The sequence below is a fragment of the Dunckerocampus dactyliophorus genome, chromosome 6 (assembly GCF_027744805.1).
Source record: "Dunckerocampus dactyliophorus isolate RoL2022-P2 chromosome 6, RoL_Ddac_1.1, whole genome shotgun sequence".
Classification (NCBI taxonomy): domain Eukaryota; kingdom Metazoa; phylum Chordata; class Actinopteri; order Syngnathiformes; family Syngnathidae; genus Dunckerocampus; species Dunckerocampus dactyliophorus.
In genome coordinates, this window is record NC_072824.1 from 22,424,372 (window position 1) to 22,450,751 (window position 26,380).

The following is a 26,380-nucleotide window of genomic DNA, read 5'->3' on the forward strand; positions in this document are numbered from 1 at the left end:
CCAGCCCTTCTCATGGTGTCTTGATCCTGCTGTAGCTCAATGGCAGAGGCTGAGCGAGTGACTTGCAGTTCTCAGCCAAAATGCTCGGGGCAGTGTTATCCTGACAGTGAGCAACCACAACCGTCATTCACCAGCCATTTAGCTTACTGTGTAATAGCAGTGAACCATGACGACTGAAGCAACATCCAGATTGCTGCTGGAGGTGGAACTAATCGATGAGGAACATCACTTTTATTGTACATGTTGCTCCGAAACCGTTTTATTTTGGAGGATTTAAAAATGGTGCTTCAACAGAAGGGAAAAACAGGAAAGGCGACACACCGGAAATGACTAAAATGTACTAAAAAAGCCAGCAGGTCACAGTACTGTGGTCCGCATTGCTGTTGACGCAAGGTTAGATTTTTTTGGAGGTGCACATCAAACTCTGCGGGGATTTGGAGGAGGAGGAGCGAGCCAGTGTGGCACTGTAGCATAATGAAGCCTTAACTCTTGTATTCATGAGCCACTGCACACCAAAGGTAGAAAATGTAGTTGGATTGACTTCAAATTTCGAACACAGCAATGCGCTTAACAAAACACCCGCTGTAACTTTCGGGTGTTTAGCCGAATCACCACTACATTTAGTGGACAGCTTTATGGGATCCATAAGCATATGTGAGTACAATTGACCAAGTTTGGTTAAAAAGCATGACCACCATCAAGCAAAATAGCTTGGCAGAGGCATTGGTGGGACTTGGCAACTAATTGCTCATAAGTCAATGGCCATTAGTCTAATGATTATAAATCTTTGAGGATGTCAATTAGGGTTGTGGTTTGACAAGCAAGAGATACAGCTGTGTCGGTGGCAGCCCCCTTGATCTATAAGAATCAGCCATAAGTCGTTAGATTAATCCATTGTACAGACAGGCGCCAGGTATCGCGAGGCTAGCAATTGGTTGACAATGCGTCTGTAAAACAACGCAAGAGCCTCGTGCATGATCTGTAGCTTACCATGACTGCAGACAAAAATGGATGCAAATAGTAGCAGCGCGCTATCTAGTCACAGTAAAAGATTTTCAACACATCAGCAAAACAAACAAAGTTTGGAACGTCTTTGGATTTTACAAGGAGGATGGAAAACTCAAGAAAAGCCATGCAATTTGTGAGATATGCAAAGCAGCTCTAAGCACACTGGTAGCACAAGAAATCTTGACCAGCGAGACCAGCTGGTGTGTGGGCTACCAGTATGGTAATCTTTTTTCTAGGGCTGCTTATTGCATTTTTGGTTTGTAACTTCCTTACTTTTAAATGTTGCACCTTTATTGCTCGGACATTATAGCGATCTAATTTATCTTATCTCTGGAGTTAAAAGGCAGTGTGCTAGCATGAATTAACTTGAGACAAATGTGCACATTAGCACTCAATAAGTCATCAAAACTTACCTTTATGCATTCCCACATAGTATCAGCATTTGAGACCAAATATGAAGTGAAAGAAAAATGCTAAAAATACAGTATAGTAGTCTATCTGTGCGGCGAGAGAAAGTTAGCACACGCACAATGGACATGCGTCAAGTGAGACGGAAGTAACAGAGAGAATCCGGCCACTTTTCAAAATAAAACATCATGGAAATTACTTTTTCTTTCTGTGCGGCCCGGTACCAAATGACCTGGGGGTTGGAGATCACTGTGCTAGACTGTCCAGAAAATGATTAACTTTTACAGCAAGGGCTCCACGAGGTGTTTATTAGCTCTCTTTCACTTATTGCCTGGTTTCTTTACAAAGTAACATGGCCACAGGCTTGGTGTGCATATTACAGTGTCTGTACATTTCCATGTGAATGGGGGATGTTCTGACAAAGTTTGCATCACGTTAACAAGATCAGGGTGGTGAGAGGACATGTGTGTGAGTGAACACATTACACCCCCCCACCCCCCCCTGATTGCTTCCAGTCATCATGTCTTGTCACACCCCCTGCCCTTTTATACCTCACCCTCCCTTCTGTCTTATTGCTTATCATCTGAGAGAGAGGTTAAAAAAACATGGTGGTGCTCATTTGTGTATGTGTAGGGAGGCGGGGCGGGGGGTTTACCTGCACTAAGCGGCCCCACCTCTCCATTTAGGCCCATTGAGAATGAGTAAACACAAAACCACCTTTGCTCACCTCCTCAGACTGTGCCACAAGCAGGGAAAGCAGGCAGGCTGCATCTGTTCATCAATCTATCAAGAACTCCTAACTCAGAGGCTGCGTCTTCTTCACATCTTTGACATCTGTGCCCTCTCGGTGTGGCCCACAGGTACTTTCACCCTAGAGTCTGCTGTATTTCTTTACATTATTGTCTGGGATCACAATGTATAGAGTGACAAATGCCCACTGTCAGTGAGCAAATTTGTTAACTTGGGTTGATTATACATTGCATTATGTGTTAGGATTGTTCATCATCACACTTCCTCATTGTGCTAGTCAGTCAGCATGCAATAGAGACCCTTAAAGCAATCAGTTTGGACTGGAGGTCCTTTATGAAACCAGTGGAACCAGAGGAGTGGCACGAGACTGTATTGTGTGTGTGCGTGTGTGTGTGTGTGTTTAAGGTGGGGGGGGGGTGAAAAAAAATACAATCACCCATAGTTTTCCAGGTTGTTCATCATAAAGTGTGGACTTTTACCCCTCTAAAGAGAGCTGTTTGTTGTGTGCATGTGTGTATACCACGGGGAGGGGGCTGTGTGTTTCAAATTTAATTCACATGCCACAAAAACAACACTTTTGTTTCCGTCAGTTAAAAAAGAAACACCGTGTTGAGTAGAATCCATTTGTTTCGCTACGGTTGGCGTTTTACACGTGTTTGTTGAACGGGCGGGCCAATGTTTGAACATCAAGGTGGAGGAGGAGTAATTTTGGGGGACACAAATATTGAGGCATTTCATTGTGAAATGTTAAATCAGTGTTTCTTCATCACTGTGTGTGACGTTGTCGCCATCGGCTGTCATATTTGTCTCAGAAGTTGGTGTCCTGGCTTTGCACAGGCAAGCTGATTAGACTGAGGAATGTGTTTGGGCCAAGAAGCCAAAGCTCCTTATGTTTTGTGTTTGTAGGGGGGTGAATGTGACCTGTTGAGCTCAAAACTTTTATTAAAGGTCCCCTTTTATGCAAAAGTGACTTTTTGATGATGTTCTAACAGTAATATGTGTCTTTAGCGCCTGTTTATGGTTGCTTTTGAAGTTATGGCGTCAGGAAGGAAATGATACTGCCGCTAGCTCGATGAGCCCGCCCTGTGTATACTCACACCACTTCATGGAGGATAGCGTCGTAAAAGTAGGCTTTGCCACACATCGCCCAATGTATACGCACACCACTTCATGGAGGATAGCTTCGTAAATGTAGGCTTTGCCACACATCTTAAAATAAAGCCTGTAGCTCCGCCAAATGTCAACTACAGACATGGGAGCTGTTATTTTATCATTTAGTCACATTTAAAATGTGACTAATATTAGCAGCGGAGCTCACGTACCGATGCTAGTGTTAATGTTTGTGTCCTCCTGTCCCGCTCGTTACGTTGTTTTACGTTGTGCATCGGACAAGTGCAGCGTTACAGTATATATGCAAAAATAAGAAAAAGTGCACAATAGCCTTTGACGCAAGGAGAAACACTGCTCATTAGCATTATAGCTACATGGCGTGTTCCTTGCAGGGTTTACTAAAAGCACTTTGACCCTTTTAAACTATTTTGGCAATACATTATGGGACCTCTGAGACACTTGAAATTGTTGAAAAATAGTATATAATATGGGACATTTAAGTTTTGAGTCATATTGTTTTGAAAGTTCTACTGCAGTACTTTTGAGTGCACTCACGTTCTACTGCAGTACTTTTGAGTGCACTCAGGTGAAGGCTCCTAAAGGCACCAGAGGCTCTTAAGGTAAATTAACTGTAATCATACCTCCGTGGTGAAGCAGTCTGCAGTCACACACACACACGCACGCACGCACACACACACCATCTAGCATGACATTCTTCAGGCCAGTTTCACTTTGAAGGGCTTTCTAGCTCGAAGGGAGGCCCTGAAGAGATCGCCAAGAGGGAACATTTAGTCCCCCTCATTGCTCTGGTCATTCATCTCCCTTGTTCTTCGCCACCTGGTACTCTACTCCTTATCGTCATGCATCGTTGCAGTTCTGCTCACACTGTTACTTTGTGAGTTCGAGTGAGCCAGAGGAATGATGTTGACAGCTTCATGAATGAAAGACACCACAGTATAATAATGTACGATTTTGATGGACACTTGTCAGGTTATGACTTAATAGCCCCTCTCATGGCAACCTAACACCTAATGCAGGACGGTTCCCATCGACTGCGAACTCCAAACACAGTAGTAACATGTTAATTAATGCCTGTCCTAACAGTGTCAATCAAAACTGAGCATTATCTTTATAATTTATTTCACACAGGTCTTTTGGTGGATCTCTTACAATTGTGCAGTTGCACTTATGTGAAGTGTGTGGATCACAGTCAGTATGTTGATTTACCACTCATTTAGTAAGAAAATAGCTTAAAATTAACCCAAAATGATGTCAATTAATTTTCTTTGTGTTTATTACATTTTGTTAATAGTACAGATACATTTATGCAATGGTAACTTTTTTTGGTCAGCTGAATGGTTACGGTTGATACCGTGAGTGGGGGGGAAAAAAACAATACATGCAGTTTAATGTTGCAGAAGAGTTCTCTGCGTGTGAATTTGTAATATATTATTTCATTTGATTTTACTTTAATTTGTTCAAGCACTGTATAGGGCTGTCTGTGTAAAAGCCCCAAATCACTATTTCTCCCCCCACTGAATGCAATGCTGGTCAAAAGCCAATCATATGACTAAAGCAGTAGTGTGACTCCAGTTTTGGTCTATCTCCTGGATTGTGGGTAGCCAGCCACGTGTTGACAGATGTGAACCGCCGATGTGTGCGGACATCTTGTGTCCTGAGAGGGTCAGCCACAGTTTTCACTTCTTCAAGTTCATTGTTTCACTTGCTTAGATTAGGAACAAGAGACAGTAAATGTGCTCTGGTGCGCAGCTTATCACCACCTCTCACTAATAAATCCATGCTCTGTTCTCAAGAAGATGGGTTTTGTCAGCTGTTGGAAAATCAAAACAGGAACTTTTTTTTTTTGTTATGTGTTAAAGCTGTTTGTCGGTGTCTGCACATGACTGGGAGGAAGTGCTTCCTGGAAAGTCCAGCGTGAGTCTAAACACTGCACTCCTACAGGTCATGTCGCTCTGCACGACCTCTTCACTTGTGACACGCTACTTATTTACTTTTATGGATGACTTGCAGAACCATCGTGGCTCACAAGCCAAGATACTGATTACCAGCAGTCTTTTATTGCTGACTTTATTCCTGCTTTTTTGTCTGTTTGGCAGATTCTTGTGTGTGTGTGTGTGTGTGTCCCTGGCCTCCATAGAGAACAAATACAGTGACAACTTGGCTCAACCTTCTACGTGTGTTTCTCGTAAAGAGATATAGCCAAAATTAGTCTGAAATTTGTATTTCACTGTAGATATTTGTACAGCCTTTAGCCTTAACAAAAAAAATCTCAAAAAACACAAACTCTGAGACATAAAACTAGGTTTTTTTTAAGCTTATCCCAAAAGACTCTGGACTCAAAAGAAATAGCAACAAAATGTTTAAAAGACAGGTTTACCCAATGGTGCTTACTGTTTTTAATGTCACATATATACACACATAAAACAGTTATTTATTAACTATTTTGGTTATTTTTTTGAAAAGATGAAAACATTACAAATTACAAAAAACATTAAATTAAAATACAATTCTACCACAAGGGGGATATTTTGTGTCAGTGTTGTACTTACATAACAAATACAGTACATAGCTGCACACACTCACTGTATTGGGATGATAAATGTCATTTTTATTTTATTTTGGTGTTTTTTGTTTAATTTTTGTTTACTTGAGGACTTTTTGTTGAGCAGGCCCATTATTTAGACAAGGCATATTCATTTTTTTTTATTTCTTAGGGTTTCTGACATGATTCATCACCTTTGCTTAAATGTGTTTTGATTGTCCGATTTTTGAAAGCCAACGGTAAATTCACAAAAATGACATTTATAATTCATGGTGCCAGCCATGGCAAGGTAGCCCTCGCTGTTCAGTCTCATTCCCGGAAGTGACGTCTCTCAGCTAAAGCAGAGTAAACAAACACTTCTCAAGGTAGATCGTTGACTTGGTTCAGTATATTTTTCATGAAAATAGTAGTCATGCCAAAATGTGTTACTGCTGGATGTTCATCGTATCTGAGTGGTACTGTTAAGTTTTCTTTTCCAAAACAGTGAGGTTTAAGAGGAAAAATGGACAAAGCAAGTGCAGAGAACGAGAGACAGACGGACGCCCACCCCGTGTTCTTTTCTTTTTTCAGTGTTCATTTCACTGACTGCTTTGACTGCTTTGAAGGAACGCCTTTACAAGAAGCATTTGGCTTGAAAGTACGGCATAAACGCATTTTGAAAAATATAAAATACAGGAAATAAAAATCACAATAAGAAGGACCACGGTGTCAAAGTTGCCACAGAACAGCGTAAGTCATGTCTTGTTTGCATAATGTATTCTAAAGACTATTCCACCATAGCGTCAAGGCTGCAAAGTATTGTACATGTTATATCAACATCTTTTCACAGCGATGTGTTGACGGTGGCGGGCAGGGGTGGCGACGAAGTATGAAAAATAAATCCGACTATAAAGACCCCTTTACGCTCACCAATAAGCCCATTTAAAATAATAATTGAAGGATAAGCAACCATTCTGTGTTTTGAAGGCAACCAATCTTCATCTCCATGTCTTAATGCTTAAGTCCATCTTAAGTTCTTATTTCATCTCCAAATGTTTCTCCCTTCTTTTATCCTTGAAGACTATTGACACATCGCTCAAATCTTTGCTATAAACACTGTACACATCCTCTGCCTCGTACACCGCTATGTTTGTGTTACTTCGATCGAGTCACTTCCGGAAATGAGACTGAACAGCGGGAGGCGCCGTCATGGGTGGCGCCATAAACTATGTTATTTTTGAAAATGTACCCTTCGCTTTCAAAAACCGAACAATGTAGAACATAATTACAAACAATACAGTATATAACATAGTTAAGCAAAGTTGATAAATCATGTTAGGGACCCTTTAATATTCAGTGAGGACATTTCAGTGCTGCCATTGGCTGGCGACCACTCCAGTATGTCCAGTCCAGCATGTACCCAACTCTTGCTCAAAGTCAGTTGGGATAAGCGCCATCATTCCCCCGCAACACTAGTGAGGACAAGTGGTATAGTGAAGGAATGGACGTTTCAATGACTGAGTGTGTGGTAAATGTTTTTCTGCTAAGGTTTTAACCAGTTAAACATTGATGGTTCTGCTTATTCTACGACACCCCAGAACACTTGATGCATGTCTGGCTTCTCATTGGCTTTAACTGTCTTAGTTCATTTATGATGTCCTTTGACCCCGTATCCACACGCGCAAAAGAACATTGACAGTGTTGTTCATAATTAAGGCAATGAAAAGAATCCCAAAGAAGACCCATCTCTTTTTTCAGATGTTTCCTCTGTGCTCTTGATGCTGTTTAGACTTCCTTATCTGTTGTTTTCGCGGTCGTTAAGGAGTGGAGCCAGTTTCAATAGCAACACTTTTGACCACACACTGTGACTTTAATCTCTCTTGATTTCACCCCATTTTGCTTTTTGTCCTTCACTCCCGCTTTTTCCTGCAAGGTTTTTAGACAGAAACTACAAGAGCAAGTCCTCTCATGTGTCCCCTTTCTCTCTCGTATCTGCTCTCTTAGCTGCCCAGGAAGGTGTGTGGTGTTTACTTAAGTTAAGCCGGGGAAAGAAAGACAAAAACATGCATGCCCAAAGACGCTGACATCTTGCGCAGACAGGACAGAAAGCAGCAGTTTCCTCTTCGTTTGAACGACTGCATTTCCCATCAGCCACCTCTCCTCCCCCCTCACACACACACACACACACACACACACACTTGTACCTGTTCAAGCTCCACCTTCATCGGCTCTCATGCTTGGAGTGGCCGGCCTGTGTTTGCTCAGTGCCCCACTGTACCTGTTTGTCATGGAGGTGGACCAGCACTCCTCAGAGCAGTTGTCGAGCAACATTGGTAGCTATCCTTCCTTCTTCCTCCTCCCTCCTCTCTTTCCATCCATCCATCCATCCTTCACTCTTGCTTGAGTTTGATTGAAATTTTTATAGCATTTGTTGTTACATATTGTGTTTGTGAACCTTTTAAGTGATGGTACTGAGAGTGAGTCACCTCTTCTCATACACGTGTATGTGCATAACATGGCGGCTTTGACGGTTTGATATATTGGAGCAGTCACTCTGGGAAAAAAATGACATATGCATTGTTTTTTTTAACTGTATGCATACAAACTTTACATGATTTTTATCATGTTTAGGCAGTTTTATCAAGACTTTTTGAGACCTAATTTGCTCAACTATCATAACCCTCAGAATTAGAGTCATTCTAATGATAAATAGATCCATCTTGCTATCACTGTCAAGCCTTGTGTAAAGTGTCATTCATGTTTATGGCTAAGTTCGGACAATGCTTGTAAAAGCCTTGTGCCTGCTTATAAAGCAATCAAGTCCCTTACACGTTGTTAATACACAGGGAAATCAGGTGCATCTGTCCATTATAAACTGAGCTGTGACTCTTTAACCAGGCAAGATTAGCCAGTTTGCTTCATTCATAACCTTTAACCATGTGAGCTGTTTCCTTGAGCCATTTAAATGACTCTGTGGCTCGTCTTCAAGGTTTCGGTCAGGTTAGGAGAGAAACACTGGCAAGTGTGCTGGGGTGTGTGTGTGTGTGTGTGTTCTTAACTTCCTTGTTATGGCTCACTCTGCCATTTGAAATCTTGTTTCAAAGCTAAAGCTACAAATTGTGTCAGTTGGTTAATCATCTGCCTGTTGCCCACACCCACACAGTCATGATTGAATTAGACTCATGTCAAAGGTCGAGGCCCTCTGAGAGGTGTTTGGCAGTTTTGTTTCCTGCTGTTTATTCTCATTAGACATATATAAGGGTGATTCTGCTGAAAGGGGTCCCGGAGAGGGTGCCATCACTTCGAGGGACACGACGCACAGACAGTGATTTGAAGCTACAGCGATATAAAAATATACTGCAAACAAAGTGAATAAACGGGGGAAATAGTTTTGAATACTTTCTTCGTGTCTGTTTTGTATAAAACACAATCTGATGTCCATTTCAGCCCGTTTGCGCATCGCCATTTTGTGACATGATGATGAAATAAATCATACAAATGCTGTGATTTCTGAACACCTCATTGTGCAGAATCGAGAACATGTATTTTGACCAAAGGTGGAGTGTGTTACTCTTGTACTAACTAACAATACTTTGAAGAACACAGTGTTGCGTCTCACACGGACTTTGAAACAGGGTCTATCCACTAGCTCTGTCTTACGTGCAAGAAACGTCTCTATTACGTAACATCCTGGTCAGCCCGCCAACACCAAAATGATCAGATGTGGAAAATAACTTCACAGAAAAAGCCTCACCATCACAAAATGTAACAAATAGAGTGCACAGCATCGTTTTTCCGTTACTGTTTATCCGTATGCACAGAAAAACCAAAGAAACAGTGAGGCTCTGGTTAATCACACTGAAACACAATTTTTTTTTTTTTTCTTAATCGTTGACTTAAAAATCATTTACTCATTCATAAAACGTGCAAATCAACCATTTATCAAAAAATAAGAACTTTTTAATGTAAATTTTACAATTGAGATTTCAATAAACAGTGCCCTGCTGCCATGAAATATATCAAAATGTGATATTTTCTTGCAAGTTTTTCTTCATAATTTGAAACTGAACAAGTGATACTTTATTTTAAAATGCAAATTGGTTACAAGATAATTTAAATTTATGCTTGCTATGTCATGCTTTTGGCACCCCTTTCACGAGATTGACTCATTACACTTAACATTCTGGGTTTTTTTTCAAACCATTTAAGCTGTGTTAATGAATATATATATATATAGAGAGAGAGAGAGAGAGAAAGAGAGAGAGAGAGAGAGGTTTTTATTAAATTGTCATTTCTGGCAAAACTACACATAGAGAGACACATTTGTTGACAGAAATGAAATTATAAATGCCCTTTTTGATCCCACATGTATCTTATCCCAAACTAATGATTATGTTAAGTTTTCTATTTGACGACTGACTTCAGATTGTTTGTTTCCACCAGATGGCACTACTTTTTAAAGCATGTAGCAACACTTTATCTGTCTAAAAAGTGTGTGTTGCTATTCATGTTGGATAATGATGTGTATGTAAAAAAAATAAATACATTTTTGTTTATTTTATTTGAGTTGTTTGGCATAAAAACAGCAGAGCTACATTCCCCTCCAAAAGTTGTATGTGTATGTAAGTGTATGTAAATATACTAGATTTTAAAGGGTTAAAACCCCCAAAATATAATTAGTACTTGATATGTATAGTTCAGGCTGATGTAGTTTTAAAAGACGGACTCTTTTGAAAATGGAAAAAGTACACATATAAATGTTACATATTTACAGTAGTTTTTGGGGGCACTTTTGTTTAAAATCTGGCTGTCGAAAAGGGCCAACTAATAATAAAAAGAAATACTTGAAATGTATTTTATGGAAATTATTTTATTTATGGAACTTATTTTAGCTTTCTGTTTTTCTTTGTGGAGATTATAATTTGATTTTATAGGACTAACGTAAATGTCTGGATTTTGCCCTCAGAAAGAGACAAAAACTATTTGATATTCTAATATGTCATCTTGGCTGTGTCAGCTGATGTCTGGATGTACTCTCGGATCCTATTAGTTTTTGTTAATGTGATGTAACCTACTTTTTATGTTATAACCTATTTCTATGTTATTACTTTGACATTTGCATCATTTCCAATATAGTTTGCTGGTAATTCTTAGCCATGGCGAGGTAACTACTGAACAGGTGTGTGTGTGTTTGTTGTGTTGGTGGGTGTTATAGGCTATTGGGTCAGGTCAAATGAAAAAGTGTTGCCATGGTTGCCTGCTTTGTGGAGTTGGACCTCTGTTGACTGCCTCGCTTTCGCCATCAAAGATCCAAACAATCTTAAGTGACATACACACAGAGTCAGAGATGATTGGTTGCGTGATTATGGATTTAGCACTGTGGAGTTTTCCTCTCTGAAAGCCACCAGTGTTTTCAGAAATAAGAGGTTTACGCTTAGGAGGCTGATTGTTCCTTGTTCTTTTTATGGCGGTATGGCCTTATAAAGGTAAATGCACACACACACGCTAGTGTACTCATATTGAGCACAAGATTGAACAACACCCTCTTGCAGCTGCAGTGAGCTAAGAGTCCATATTGTGTCTTCATCTCCTTGATATGAAGTTACTCATTATTTGGGCAGGCAATGGTCAGGACAGAATTTGCAATAACGATAGAAATGAAAGGGGGTAACTTCAACGAACACTAACCATAGCCGTGGTGTCAGACAAAGATTAAAGAGATAAGCACTATATAGCAAACACCAACAGATAATCAGATACACACAGAGCAACTACAAATACTACATGAAACAACTTCCATAACATCAATTTTGAACATAACATTTACAAAGCAGTCCAGCAAAGCATGCTGGGAAGCAGGAAGTATTCCCAGCAAAGCATGCTGGAAAGCTGGAAGTGCTATGAACATGTGACCAAATTGAACTCCTTGAACCTTGAACTAAAGTTTAAGGGTTTATGACTCTCCCAATCTCTTTGATAGGAGTGAAAGGTCAGCTGCTAGGAACTCAACAAAACAAGCCTGTAAAAGCTACTGATAAGTGGTAGGCAGCATGAGGATTTATGGATCATAGTCATATAAAGCCTCTTTGTTAACCTGTTTGTGTAATCTTGTATGCTAAATTGCTAATCATCTTGTGTTTCATGCAGGAGTTTCATCCAGGATAGTTCAAAGTATATTACAATAACAAAAAAACAATTTTCCGTTTTTTTAGGCCACAGATCTGATTGGATGGTTTTGTCAGAATGACAGCCGAAGACTCTGCTTCCTCTTCAGCCATGAGCAACAATACCGCCCCCTCCAAAGCCTCCAAATCCGCCGGTGCTTCCCACCACTCTCTTCTTGCACAGATCCCCATTCCCGAGGGTGTAGCAGGGACCCCCAATGAGGCTGCACTGGTGGCCTTGATGGAGCGCACTGGTTACAGTATGGTCCAGGAAAATGGGCAACGTAAATATGGACCCCCACCTGGTTGGAATGGCCCATCTCCACAGAGGGGATGTGAGATTTTTGTGGGCAAGATACCAAGAGATGTTTATGAGAATGAGCTTGTCCCAGTGTTCGAGTCTGTGGGACGCATCTACGAGATGCGCCTGATGATGGACTTTGACGGGAAGAACCGAGGCTATGCATTTGTGATGTATACTGAGAAACACGAGGCCAAACGGGCTGTGCGAGAGCTCAACAACTACGAGATACGGCCCGGGCGGCTCCTGGGCGTCTGCTCCTCTGTGGACAACTGCCGTCTTTTCATTGGCGGTATCCCCAAGACCAAAAAGCGTGAGGAGATCCTGGAGGAGGTCTCCAAGGTGACGGAAGGCGTGCTAGATGTGATTGTTTATGCCAGCGCCGCAGACAAGATGAAGAATCGTGGCTTTGCCTTTGTAGAGTATGAGTCGCACCGTGCTGCCGCCATGGCCCGTAGGAAACTGATGCCCGGGCGCATTCAGCTATGGGGCCATCAGATTGCCGTGGACTGGGCGGAGCCAGAAATTGATGTGGATGAAGATGTTATGGAGACAGTGAAGATCCTTTATGTCAGGAATCTTATGATGGAGACCAGCGAGGAAACGATCAAACAGGTTGGGATACTCGTAGTTCAGAATAATGACATAACATCGAATTTGCTTTCATCGATAACAAACCACACCCACATGTCTCTTGTTAACCAGGTGTTTAGCCAATGGAACCCAGGTTGCGTAGAACGAGTGAAGAAAATCCGTGACTACGCCTTTGTTCACTTCACCTTCCGGGACGACGCGGTGCTAGCCATGGACCAACTCAACGGAACAGAGGTTGAGGGTTCCTGCATTGAGGTCACACTCGCCAAGCCGGTCGACAAAGAGCAATACTCTCGCCAGAAGGCATCAAAGGGGGTTTCTGCTGCTCCAGAAGCCACACAGCAGAACTACGTCTACCAGTGTGACCCTTACACGTTGGCCTACTACGGTTATCCCTACAACACCCTCATTGGACCGAACAGGGACTACTTTGTTAAAGGTTAGACCTCTTGCTTTTTTTCACAAAAGTGACTGGAAAGACTGGATTGCACTGATAACAAAAAAAACATGTAATTCATGACAATGAACTGTGACTTGGTTTAAAGGAAAATTAATCTCAGTCTATATAAAGGTGACATGGTGATGACCTCATGAATGCTAATCTCATTAACTTTGATGATTGGAATATGGTGGAAGTAGGAAAATCTGTCTGACTTTTCCACAATCATTTTGTTTTGGTTTTCTCTCCAAAGGCTCGTCAATGATACAGAACAATGGTAATCGCTCACATCCTCATTCCTACTCATTCTTTTCATGAAAAATGAGCCTTCTTGCTATATGAAAAACTATACATTTTCTAACACCATCCCTTTCCTGCTACGCTGTCACCTTTCGCCATATCAGGACGGAATATACACATCACAGAGCCCAAAATACAATTTAGGAATCCCAGAAATAGCCCTTAGCATCACTGTAAATACGTGGTGTACACTAATGTAACCTTGTATGCATGTTCGAAATGAATCGAACCATTAACATTACCATTGCCATACATTGCAATTAAACATGTCAAATGTTAATAGAAAGTCGCAACTCATTACACTCCTGTAATCCTATTACCCGTTGTATTTAAGCAGGTACTGTGCGAGGTCGTGGTCGTGCCGCCACAGGTAACCGCACCCCTGGTCCCCGGGGGTCGTACCTGGGGGGTTACTCTGCCGGTCGTGGCATCTACAGCCGCTACCACGAGGGTAAGACCAAGCAGCCCGAAAAGCCTTATGAACTGATGCCCAGTCTGGAGCTGGCTGCCTCCGTCAACCCAGTTGCCATCAAAGCAGGCACAAGTCAGTGAGATAGACGTAGCCATCCCTACCCTCACCCATCTCAAAAGCCTTTACTAAAAACCTTTTACGTCCATCTCTTCTTGCACTCTTCTCACGGAAAATACCAAAAATGTACAAAATATATCCTTCAGTTCTTGAGGCTTCATTATTTGGTCATTTCATGTGTTTCTGTGAGAACAGTTTCTTTCATCTAGCCTGCCTGTGTGGTTTGAATGACCTTTGTCTAAATCTAAATAATAGTTGTTGCTGGATGGACATGCGCAAAACTGCTCCCAAGAATCCGTCCTGTCTAACATGACCAGATAGTAACTACTATTTATTATTAACCTGTCCTCGCTTTACATGTCAACATTTCAAAATGATGTTCAGACTGACAATAGCAAGCATAATTAATCAAATAAAGTATGTGCTTTTGCAAAACTACATACAAGCTGATAAGATTTTGGATGTCGTAACTAATCAGCTGTGGTATTTGCCCCAACAACAGTGGATCTAGTTTCTGTTTGAATAGCTAAACGGGGAGATATGTGACTGTTGACTGTAAACAGCAACAAAGAGATTAGCATCGATGCTACCATACCGGCATTCTAATCATAACCGCCATTGTTTTGGCAGCCATTTTATTTTTAGGCTTAAGTCTTTTGGACAAAAATGATTCTTGTTTTAGTCAGTTCTATATGGCACTTGGCTGTCATCCACACAGTACTGAAGCCTTCTGACTTTTCTTTCGAGAGCAATGACCAAAATTATAATGTATCTGTACTGATAAGTTTGTTTTGCGTGTCCTAACTTTATTGTAAGCGCACCACTAATGCCACAGGTCATGGTTAGCTTATGGCCCAAAGTTAGCACTCTCTCCATATGATAACAAAGCATATAAAGTCCTCATGTTTAACATATCGCAATGTGCTGACAGAACATAAACACGCTAAGACACGCTATATTTCCCTCCACATCCATGTTTCAACATTAACACTTGCTGTCCGGTCAAAAATCCCTGCATGTTGTATTATAACGTAACAGTAACACACACGTAAGCTAATGAATTGATGTTGGCACAACAAAGCTAACTTTAGCTTGCACTAAGTTTGCGCCAGGACTTACGTGCTGTGAAATTTATCGCAAGCCAATCGTGAAGCAACATTGCTGAGTTCTGTGGGACTTTCACCAGCCTGAACTTGAAAAGGCCGAGAAGATCGCAGAGGATGCTTTATCAACTCAACTCCAGTAGACTTTCTTGAGTTTTATTTCACACTTCAGCTATTTACGGGAGCACGGGTTAGGTTGATAACCTTCGAATCAGGAGGAATAGCATCGAATTACTACTTATTACTACACAGTTTGTAATTTAGGAACAATTATAGTTGCTACATACCAGTGGTCTCGCAGGTCTTCTCTTGTTACAATCATTCAAATAGTCATCCTGGTACTTTGTTTTCGACTCAATTTACCAATGATTTTTACTTGGTACAACCACCTAGTATCCAATAATGCGTTATGTCACTTGGGTATTAAACAAGCCATTATAATTGCCATCATAATTGGTATCAGGGATTTGAAAGACACACAGATTTAGCATCATAAAGAATCGTCGTAGGAATCGTCATACTCTTTGATGACATGTGACACTTATTTTTTAACAAAAAAGCCAAATTTGACCGAACAAAGACTGTATGTACATGATATGTTAACACTTAACTTGTTGTGAGTAACCTTCCAAAGAATATGAGCGTGATGAGCCTTCAGTTGCTTGAGATTGCAGCCCCGGTTACCGCCATCTCTCAATGCACAATGCATTCAGTTTTTCAGTACATCTACAAATCAGGTCATTGTTTCCCACCAAAATTGCTCCTGTTGTCCCACGTCACTGGCCAACGGCGTGTTGAGCAGGAACGGCGCTGCATGCTCAGTTAGGATGCATTGCTACGTTTTAGTTTACGTTACACACACAATCGGCAGAAATAGCATGCAAAACATCTGATAGATCACCCACTTACATTTTCATCCAGTCTCGTCTTGTCAATGAAAACTCATCCACGACTCCTCACGTTTTAGTCAGCAAAGAGCCACGTTTAGCTCGTCACCGTCTTGTTTTTGTCATGAAAAAAAGCTTTGTGGACAAAATAATTTGAGGATTGCCACCGTTGACGAAACAACACTGATCATAACTGGTTAGGCGATGTAGGTTTGACCCCAATGTTTTGACAGCATTTCTTAAAGGGCCCCTGTGATGCAAAATACTTTTTACAGAATTTCTACCAGTCATATGTGTCACCTTGAGCCTAATTATGAGTACAAAATGTCCAATCTATCACGTCCCTCACTTGTTTGCTCCACTTTTGAGAGAAGAGGCACTCAAACGGTCACTGTGAAGTTTTCATGACATCATGAAGGAAAAACCTCCTTCCTCATGATGTTGCTGTTAAAATGTAAGCGCTATATTAGCACTGTAGCTTACATAGTGCAAGTGTAGCAAAGCGTGTCTTGCTGTCCCACTCCTTAATGTTACGTTGTTGTATGTGTTATACGGCATCTCTTACGATGGATAAGCGCAGAGTTACAGTGTACATGTACAAAGTGCACAGTAGCGCTTCTTGGAACCACAAACGCAGTGCGTTAACATTAAAGCTACCAACACACAAAACAATGTGTTCCCAGTGTGGCTTCCTAAAAGCACTTTTAAACTGGCTAAATTCCAGCATCAAGGCAACATTTTGGCCACCACACTATACCTGACCTCTGAGATGTAAAACTGTTGAAATTCCAGCTTCATTCAGTTATCCATTTCTAGTTTACTAATCTTGTTGATCTGGTTGGCCCATAATGGATTTGACAGCTAGAACCGTTAGCTAGTATCTTGCCATTTTCCAAACAAACTATTATTATCATCTCTTTCCCACATGGATTTATGAAACAAACTCTTTTGTAAAACCGGCCATCTGGCATGTCAGGTTACCACAGTATGTCAATGGCTCACGAGGTGACTGTACTGTGATTTAAGATGATCCGGGACGCCCTCAGTGAATAAACTACCCGGAACCCAAGCATTGTAATTTCAATTTAACATTGAAATACTTTAGGAAGGTGGATAGGAGCTTTTTTGATGAAGTTCTTTTCTTCAATCCTTCAATGCTATCAAAAAAAAAGTCCAAAAAATGTGCATTGAGATCTGTGCGTCTGTGCGTCCCTATCAAGACTTTGAATTGAGTCGAATCAGGCTCTGAAAACAATTTGATTATTGCTCAAATTTGTGATGTTATATAAATTGTTCCGCAAATTTCACACAGGAGTATCGGTCAAAGACCGGAATCCAAATTCTAACCCCTAATTGATCACTAATATTTCCACTCTACACCAGCGTACCAGTTTTATTACATGTACTTTACATGTACTTGATGTCTATGTCATCTTTTTTTCTAAAAAGAAATCAACATTATATAACATTATTGGGCATATGTCAATAACGGCAGTGAAGTGTTACATTATGACCGATGACACCCGGAACAACATCAAGTACACGGCCATGTACCGCATTTCCTCAAAACAGTGGCCGAGGGCATTTAATTACTCAAGAAGATCAGTCAAACATACAATAGTAAGTGTTACAATGGCAATGGAATTTGCAACTGCTCTTAGTTTTCTGTTCTGTTCTGTTCTGTTCTGTGTGCTTTTATTCTTGGTTCCCATTAGTAATGCAGTGCAGTTGGAGGCAGAACTAATTGTTCCCTTCTAATTTTTTGGCACGTCACTTATGATAGACACACATGGCTGAGCAGTACAGCTGAAGCAGACAAGTCTATTTAAGTTAGTTAGTAAGTGTATTTTCTTTATTGTATGTTTTATTTACAGTATCAAAGGATTTCTTTTCAACCCACTTGTGCCAAAATTAAACAAATACAAATACGATAAAAGATACATAAAATATCAATATCAATTGATGAAAACATTACTGGTTAATTAAAATGCGAATACTGGAACTATGTATTCATTATTTATGTCATGACCAAGATATTTATTTATATATTTAAGTTCCTTTTTTAAAAACATACCAGAACATTTGTTCTATATTTATTTATTGGTATTTTTATTCGTCAAATCTTTAATCGGGGACTTTGACAGATTCACTGATTTATATTCATGTTGCATTACATGTTGCATTAGTGTTTTACAAGACACTTTGGCGTGCGTCTTATATTACTTAACAAGTAATTACATGAGGGGAGGCATTTATCTGTCACACCCAGCCATTAATTGAGACCCGGTGTCTACGTATTACAGCGGTGGCAACTATGTGAGGATATATGGCATATATGAGTGGATCGTCAGCAGTAAACAGTGAAAGAAATCTATATTTGTTTCTCAATTAAATGACTTCACCCACCACGTCACTCATTTATTGTCTTACACTGATATTATTAGCTGTGCATATTTATTAATTGGAAGCTTTGACTTTTCGCCTTCTGGAATAATTTTTCATCTTTTAATCTAATCTGGTTTGGAATCACAGGATCAGCTTCAAATTGAAAAGACTGGAACACTGATGTTGTTTTCCTTCTGGGAGTGTGTATATATATGTGTGTGTGTGTGTGTGTGCATGTGCGTGTGTGTGAGAGAGCGAGACAGCCACCATCCTAATTCTAATCACATTCAAGCTACCCGATGTATATCAGAAATTCTGGTGCATAAACCGCTACTTTTTTCTTAAACTTGGAACTACTACTAATTGTTTAAATACTGTGTTGCTCATGTCAGTGAGGAAACGGTAGCTCTTTCTTTGGCTGGAGCCAGTCACGAGCTATCAGTGCGCTCACAACAAGCTTGTCAACCCACTACAAATTGTAGAAGGTCATTATATGCAACAACGTAACAGTCTGACTCACTCTTGTCATCTTACTGAGAACAACACTAAATTCATCACCTCGCAACTTAACACTCCAAATGTATTCCCCAGAAATATACAAACATGTACCAATACAAGTTTAAAATGAAAAAAAACAACATTTTTAAGTTTTCCCATAAGGCATTGTGTCTGAGTGACGCATTCGTTGGGGTGCTGCAGTGATATCAGCCTCCCTCTGTGCTCCGGGCTTCTCTGGCTCCCTTTGGTGGACAGATGCAGCATAGCAGCACTATCTATCTATCTTCCTTGTACTCCAATGAACTGCTCTTCTGGCAGTAATGCATTATGTGTAGATGTTAAAATACGTAGCTGCTGTTTGTTATTTTAAACTCATATTGGTACATGTAATGTATATTTCCTTGGTACATTTTGAGTGTTAAGTTGCTGTGTGATGAGTTTAATGTTGTTTGTAAGATGACACAGTGAGTCACTGTTATATTGAGTAATGACCTACTGAAATTTCCAATGGGTTGGCAAGCTTGTTGTGAATTTTTTCATAGCTCATAATTGACTCCTGACAACTAAATAGCTGCCTGATCCTCACGGACTCGTGCGCCACAATATATAATTTTATGACGTGGACAAGTGCGGCTTATACACCGGTGCGCCTTATATGTGGACAAATCTGTTTTTTCCTCTAAATTTAGTGGGTGCGGCTTATACACCGGAATTTGCGGTACTTGATTATTCTCTTTGAACGTGCATTCTGTCCTTCATTGTTTTCTCTGTTGTGTCATTTCACTAACATTGTATGTTTTTTCATCTGAAGTGTGTTTTTTGAGCATGGGTGGATGTACTGTATGTGCTAGTCTTCTGCTGTTAGTGTGTACATACAGTACTGTATGTAGAGAACCGTATCTTTCTAGACCCTGATCCAGGCCGTCACTCACGTCTCACCTGTTTGTTTGCAGTGGCACTGCCAACTCTAGCCGGGCAGTACCCGGTGTTCAGTGCGGCGCCTGCTGCCAAGCTGATGGAGGACGGCAAGGTGCACACAATGGAGCACCTTATTAACCCTCTGGCCATGCAGCACCCTGAACACACCACGGCTTCTACTGCTGCTGCCGCCGCCGCCGCCGCCACTGTGCTGCCGGTCTCTACGCCTCCACCTTTTCAGGTGAGCATGTGTGACATGATGAGTACCGTACCACAGTACCGTATTGAAATGAATATAAGATGACCCTGAATAGAAGCTGACACCTATTTTTCCACATCCACTAAAATTCTATTCTAATTGTTTCTTATGGGAGATACATAGTAGTTCTGACGTCAAACCAAATCGGAGCAGGTAAAGACCTATACTGGCCTATAATGGAAACATTACCTATACTATAATGTAGTGCAAATTCAATGTGCGTGTCAGTGTGAGAGAGTGTTGGTGGTTTTTGGTGTCCACACAGTGTTTAGTGTATAATGTAAATGCACAACACCTTGAATTAACCATCGAATAATCTATAGGCGCTGCATGTGTGGTCTACAAAAGCAAATAACCGCCGGGGTGTCTAAAACACTGGCGTTACCAGCCGAGGCTATAGGCAAACTCCTGTTGTAGTTTGCCCACAAGATGGCAGTCGCTACATTTGAAGTATCGGCAGTGGCCAGCATCCAGCAGGTTTATCTACCTCTGCATGCGCGTTAAAATGTTGCTCAGCTGGACAATGAACTCATAAGCAATATTAACGGTGTGTTGTGCAATATACTTGTTGATAAATGAACATGGGCTGAATGGTGGTCTCGTGGTTAGCACGTTGGCCACACAGTCAGGAGATCGGGAAGATCTAGGTTCGAATCTCTGTTTAGGCACCTCTGTGTGGAGTTTGCATGTTCTCTTTCTCCGGGTACTCTGGTTTCCTCCCGCATTCCAAAAATATGCATGCGGGGTTAATTGGAGTCTCTAAATTGTCCTTAGGTATGAATGTGAGCGTGAAAGGTTGTTATTTATTGGTTGTCTATACGTGCCCAGCGATTGGCTGGCGACCAGAGCAGTGTGTACCCCGCCTCTCGCCCGAAGTCAGCTGGGATAGGCCCCAGCATACCTGCGACTATCGTGAGGATAAGCGGCATAGAAGGTGAATGGATACATAAATGAACATGTGGTCAAAGGGAGCTAAGTTTTTCTTTCCACTTTCTCATGCACTTAGAATTACTATTAAAGTTCTAGAATTAAGTTGTGTATCATGAATTTTCACATTTTAGGAATAACAGCCTCTCTGTAGTTATCACCTGCTTCCAAGTTTGCGGGAAAAAAAAGCAACGGCCGACAAAAATATTGGGACGTTTCGCTCTTCTCACCGACGACCCAGTCTTGTTTGTGACATTTAAAAAAAAACGACAAAAAGAATTAAGTTAATTTGTAGTTGGAAATATATTTCTTTTGTTTTGTTTCTTTTGTTGTTTTTTACTCAATTTTTGTCTCAATAACAATGTTATTCTTTTTTACAGCGTCCATTTCATTCCATGCACATACGTCATAGCCAATTATGCAAATTAGGCAATGACGTCATTTTGCAGCATACATGCATACATACATTGATTGATTGAAGAGTTTTATTGTCATATGCACAGTAAAACAGGTAGTTCTGCTATGCAATGAAATTCTTGTTCTGTTCATTCTCCCAGCAGAAAGAAAGAAAGAAAAACACAAGAAAATGAATAAGAACAGAAGAAACATTAATAACAATAAAGACATTAGCTTTTTCAAAATGGGGACTTGGAAGAGCCTTCAAAGCACCTTTTATGTTGCTGTAGACTTGGTCCAGGATGCTATTTGCCCTCGTGGGAAAGCCTACATGCTGGTAACATTCAGGGAGAACATGTATACATACATGCATACATACATACATACATACATACATACATACATACATACATGCATACATGCATGCATACATGCATGCATACATACATACATACATGCAAACATACATACATACATACATACATACATACATACATACATACATACATACATACATACATACATACATACATACATACATACATACATACATACATACATACATACATGCATACATACATACATACATGCATACATACATACATACATGCATGCATGCATACATACATGCATACATGCATACATACATGCATACATACATACATACATGCATACATACATACATACATACAGGTACATACATACATACATGCATACATACATGCATACATGCATGCATACATGCATGCATACATACATACATACATACATACATACATACATACATGCAAACATTCATACATACATTCATACATGCATACATACATACATACATACATTCATACATGCATACATACATACATACATACATACATACATGCATACATACATGCATGCATACATGCATGCATACATTCATACATATATACATACATGCATACATGCATACATACATGCATACATACATGCATACATACATACATACAGGTACATACATACATGCATACATACATACATACATACAGGTACATACATACATACATGCATACATACATACATACATGCATGCATGCATGCATACATACATACATACATACAGGTACATACATACATACATGCATACACATACACCTGCAACCCACCACCACAAATAGATTGCAGTGCCGTGGAAAACTGAACTCCGCAAGCATTTTTGCCATGCTGACCAAATAAGTGCCTTCCCGCTGTCCTTCATTCAGGGTCGTCCCATCACTCCCATCTACGCCATGGCCCACAACATGCCTCGCATCCCAGCAGCAGCAGCAGCCGGCGGCCTGTACGGTGCGGGATACGTCCCCATCACAAACTACGCGGCCAACACAGCAGCTCTGGCCGCTCTGCAGAAGAATGCGGCGGTGGCAGCCGCGGCGTACGGAGGCTACGCTGGCTACACCGTGCCACAGGCTTTCCCCACTGCAGCCTTCCAGATGCCCATCCACGACATCTACCAGTACTGATGTGTCGTGACCCCGTGAGCGATCTTATTCTGCCTGTGACTGATCCGCATTGAAAGAAAACATCTTTTGGACTTCACTTGAAGAAGCACACATGGTGAAACAACACACCTCCATTTGCCCATGTAATAACGCAAAATTAGACATAGGTGGTCTACTTACCTCTGTGTGTGTGGGGGGAGCAGCCTTGTCCCAAATGTGAGCAAAACTAACTAACAAACACATCTCTGATCTCCCCCCAGCAGTAGTTTGCTATGGCAACAACACCCTGAAGGTACATTGAAGTATTTATGAAGAGAAGACTTATATTTAACATTCTATTATTTGTAGGCTTAGCTTTGTATTTTAGGGGATAGCGTTTTCAAGTAAAAAGTGGGGGAAGAAGCTACTGACGAGAGGATACCACTAAAGTTTTGCATTTTACTAATGTTTATTTTCTCCACTAGTATACAGGTGCATGTCAATAAATCAGAGTATCGTGCAAAAGTCATTTGATTCCAGGAGTTCAATTCATGCTTTGAGAACGATTAAAGGCTCAGGAGGTTTTTGCAGTTCATTTGCTGATGCTAAATTTGGGAATTTTGTGAGTTGTAAGCTACAATTGTTATTAACAATTTAAGAAATGCATTTTTGAAATATCTATTATTGAATCTGAATAACTGAATCTATAGAATACAGTCATCCCTCGCCACGTTGCAGCTTCACTCATCACACGTTTCAAAATATATTAAGTAATAAATCGGTGCTGTTTTGTGGCTGAATACGGCCGATTATTCATTTAAAAAAAAAACGCATATTTAAAAAAATGTTAGCATGCATTTTCAAACATAAAGACGGCTAAATTAACTAAAATACAAATATCAGGCATTCAGAACACTCATTCAAATACATGTTTTTGATATGTAGTACTCTACTAAGTGGGAGTAATGTTACATTGATGAGACAATAGCCACTGCAGGACCTTATTTCTTATGCAGGTCTTAAATGGATTATTTTATGTCTATTATGTGGGTAACACCAGTGTAAAGGCGACTGTAGTGGTATTATTTCATGTCTAGAGGGTTCTAATAATGTTAAAACCGTATTTAGAAGATCGTAAACAGTTTTTTTTCTGCTCTAACTACGAAAATATTTAGTTCTGTATAAATAAGAAATCCTACTCACTCATCATGGTCTGATCTGGAACCAGGTAACAGCAATAAAGGAGGGACGACTGTACGAGGGTTTCACTGCTTAAAATGAACTACTGAAATAAATGAACCTTTCAAAGATATTCAGATTTATTGAGATGCACACGTGTTTAGTATTCTTGTCCGTCCATGCTGAAAGAATGTTTATTGGTACTTTATTTGGCTCAATTATTTGTGTTGCTGTGCTTCTTTTCAAATGAAGGTTAGTTAGCTTGTTTCCTTATCGCTGCTTTCGCTTTTTCAAAGCCACTTTTCTTGGTTTATTTGAAGAAATGTCCCCAGTTGAATATGTTTTTGGGTTTGTTTTTTTTGGACACATCCCTTGTGGAATGAATTAGAAGCATGTTTGAGCCTGACAAATGGTGGTGATAATACAGTACATTTATTTAGATGGAGACGTGTTCGACACTGGGGACTAAGACTGAACCTTTCTCATTTATATTGTCTTTTTTTTAATTTGTCTTATTCTTTTTTATTCTTATTATTTGAAGGTGAACAAATATACATTTGTCAAAGCTTACATACACTCCAGTCTGAGGACATTAAAGCAGACAAAAGTGCCTTAAAGATACATTTGAAATCTTCCACTGTGCCTCAGGTGACAAGTGGACAGCAGATTGGATGCTTCCGGACTTGTGGTGACTCTGGAGTCCAGTGTGGGGGTGGCAAGGCAGTAACGCTCCATACGTTCTCCTGAACTGTGCTTAAACATATCGATGAAGACAGGCTACTTGGCAGTCTTTGTGACCAAAAGCGGGGGTGTCCAAAATCCGGCACAAGGGCCATTTGTGGCCCGCGGCTTTTTTTTTTTAGGCATATTCCTATTACACGTCTTTTTTCTTTTCTTTTACTATTAAAAAGTGGCACCTGTTGTACACAGGAAGTGAACAAAATAAGTAATTTCTGTAACATGGATTGAATAAGCTCTGCGTCTTCTTACTCCTATTCGGACATGTTGAATTGTGTAACCGAAAACAAGGTATATACTTCAATGCAACCGTGTATGCATGTTCAAAACAAACTGAAGCATTTCCAAAATAAAATTAAAGCACCCGCATCGGAACATGAACCCGACGAAAGAAAAAAAAAAAAAGTTAAAAGATAATAAGCGAGTAACTATTGTCTTTGTCATGGGACAAATAGTCAATGACTTACAATTAGTTGCTAAGTCCCACCTGTTGTTCTTAATGGCTGCTATGTTTTTCAACCAACCTTTCTCAAACCGTGTGGGGTATTTCTCATGAAAGTAATTGCAGTAGTGTTAGTTGTTGTGTGAAGCCGTTCAGGAGTCGAAGAAAAATACATAGTCATACCATATTGACTGTTAAGCATATCTTGACCACTGTGAATTGGTTTTAGTGCGGAAAAAACGTTTTTGGACACCCCTGCTCTGAAGGAAATACCGACTTCCAACAGCTCGGCTAAAATATACACTGCATAGCCATAATATCGACATACACTGTAAGCAAACTGTTTACCCAGAGTTTCGGATACCTTGCGTCAAAGCGAGTTTGCGCCATCTCACCATTTTAAAACACAACTGCTTTTATTCTTTTTTTCTTGTATCAGGATATATATTTAATTAATATATGCCTTACATATTTTGTGTATGAGGTAAGAAGAAAAGGTCTAATATATTCTAAAACTTTTCTTTATTAACATTGTTTAGGGATTGTTTTTTTTTTCTTGCCAAAAGTGTCCAGCAGTTCTAAGCATTCAAAGTTATGATGTGTGATGTACTTTTTTTGTGCTATTGTGAACTGGATGCGGCGGTGTGAGCGGGGCTTTTCTTTCAGCTTGATGTTATTACTTAGGAGTAGCCAAGACAAAAACATGCCAGTGTTCTTTGACTATTGGCGTTCAGTCATTTAAACATTTGCTTGTAGCTTTACTAGTTCTGCCTCTCGCTCAAAATTGCTGCTTTTCTTTCTTATTGGCTTCATTTTACCCACATAACAACAACAACAAAACATGTGTGGAGCTCCATAGAAGTTGAATTATATATGTGTTACCATTTAAAACTCTTACTAGTTTGTGCCTTATTGCCAACATGTGCTTTACCTTGGTAGACCTATGAAGACTGACTTCTATCTGAGGGTTTGTATTATAAAACAAAACAAAAAAAAGTCTTGTTATATTTATAGTAAGAAATAGATAAATAAAGCATTTTCAAAAGTCA

The 26,380-nt window shown here is 40.2% G+C and overlaps 1 protein-coding gene across 16 annotated transcripts in view; it reads left to right on the forward strand.

Moving 5' to 3' along the window:
- Positions 1-26,380, forward strand: part of rbm47 (RNA binding motif protein 47) — a 43,711-nt gene extending 17,331 nt beyond the window's left edge. For 5 of the 16 annotated variants that reach the window (XM_054778417.1, XM_054778422.1, XM_054778419.1 and 2 more), the window contains 6 exons: positions 12,031-12,898; positions 12,989-13,316; positions 13,570-13,593; positions 13,951-14,160; positions 19,972-20,177; positions 22,757-26,380. In XM_054778417.1, the coding sequence (XP_054634392.1) occupies positions 12,062-12,898; positions 12,989-13,316; positions 13,570-13,593; positions 13,951-14,160; positions 19,972-20,177; positions 22,757-23,014 (1,863 nt within the window). In that variant the 5' untranslated portion in view covers positions 12,031-12,061 and the 3' untranslated portion in view covers positions 23,015-26,380. Of the gene's footprint in view, positions 1-2,151; positions 2,277-3,522; positions 8,152-12,030; positions 12,899-12,988; positions 13,317-13,569; positions 13,594-13,950; positions 14,161-19,971; positions 20,178-22,756 lie in introns of those variants that run through there. The other 11 variants (XM_054778418.1, XM_054778424.1, XM_054778428.1 and 8 more) reach the window with 11 other exon arrangements.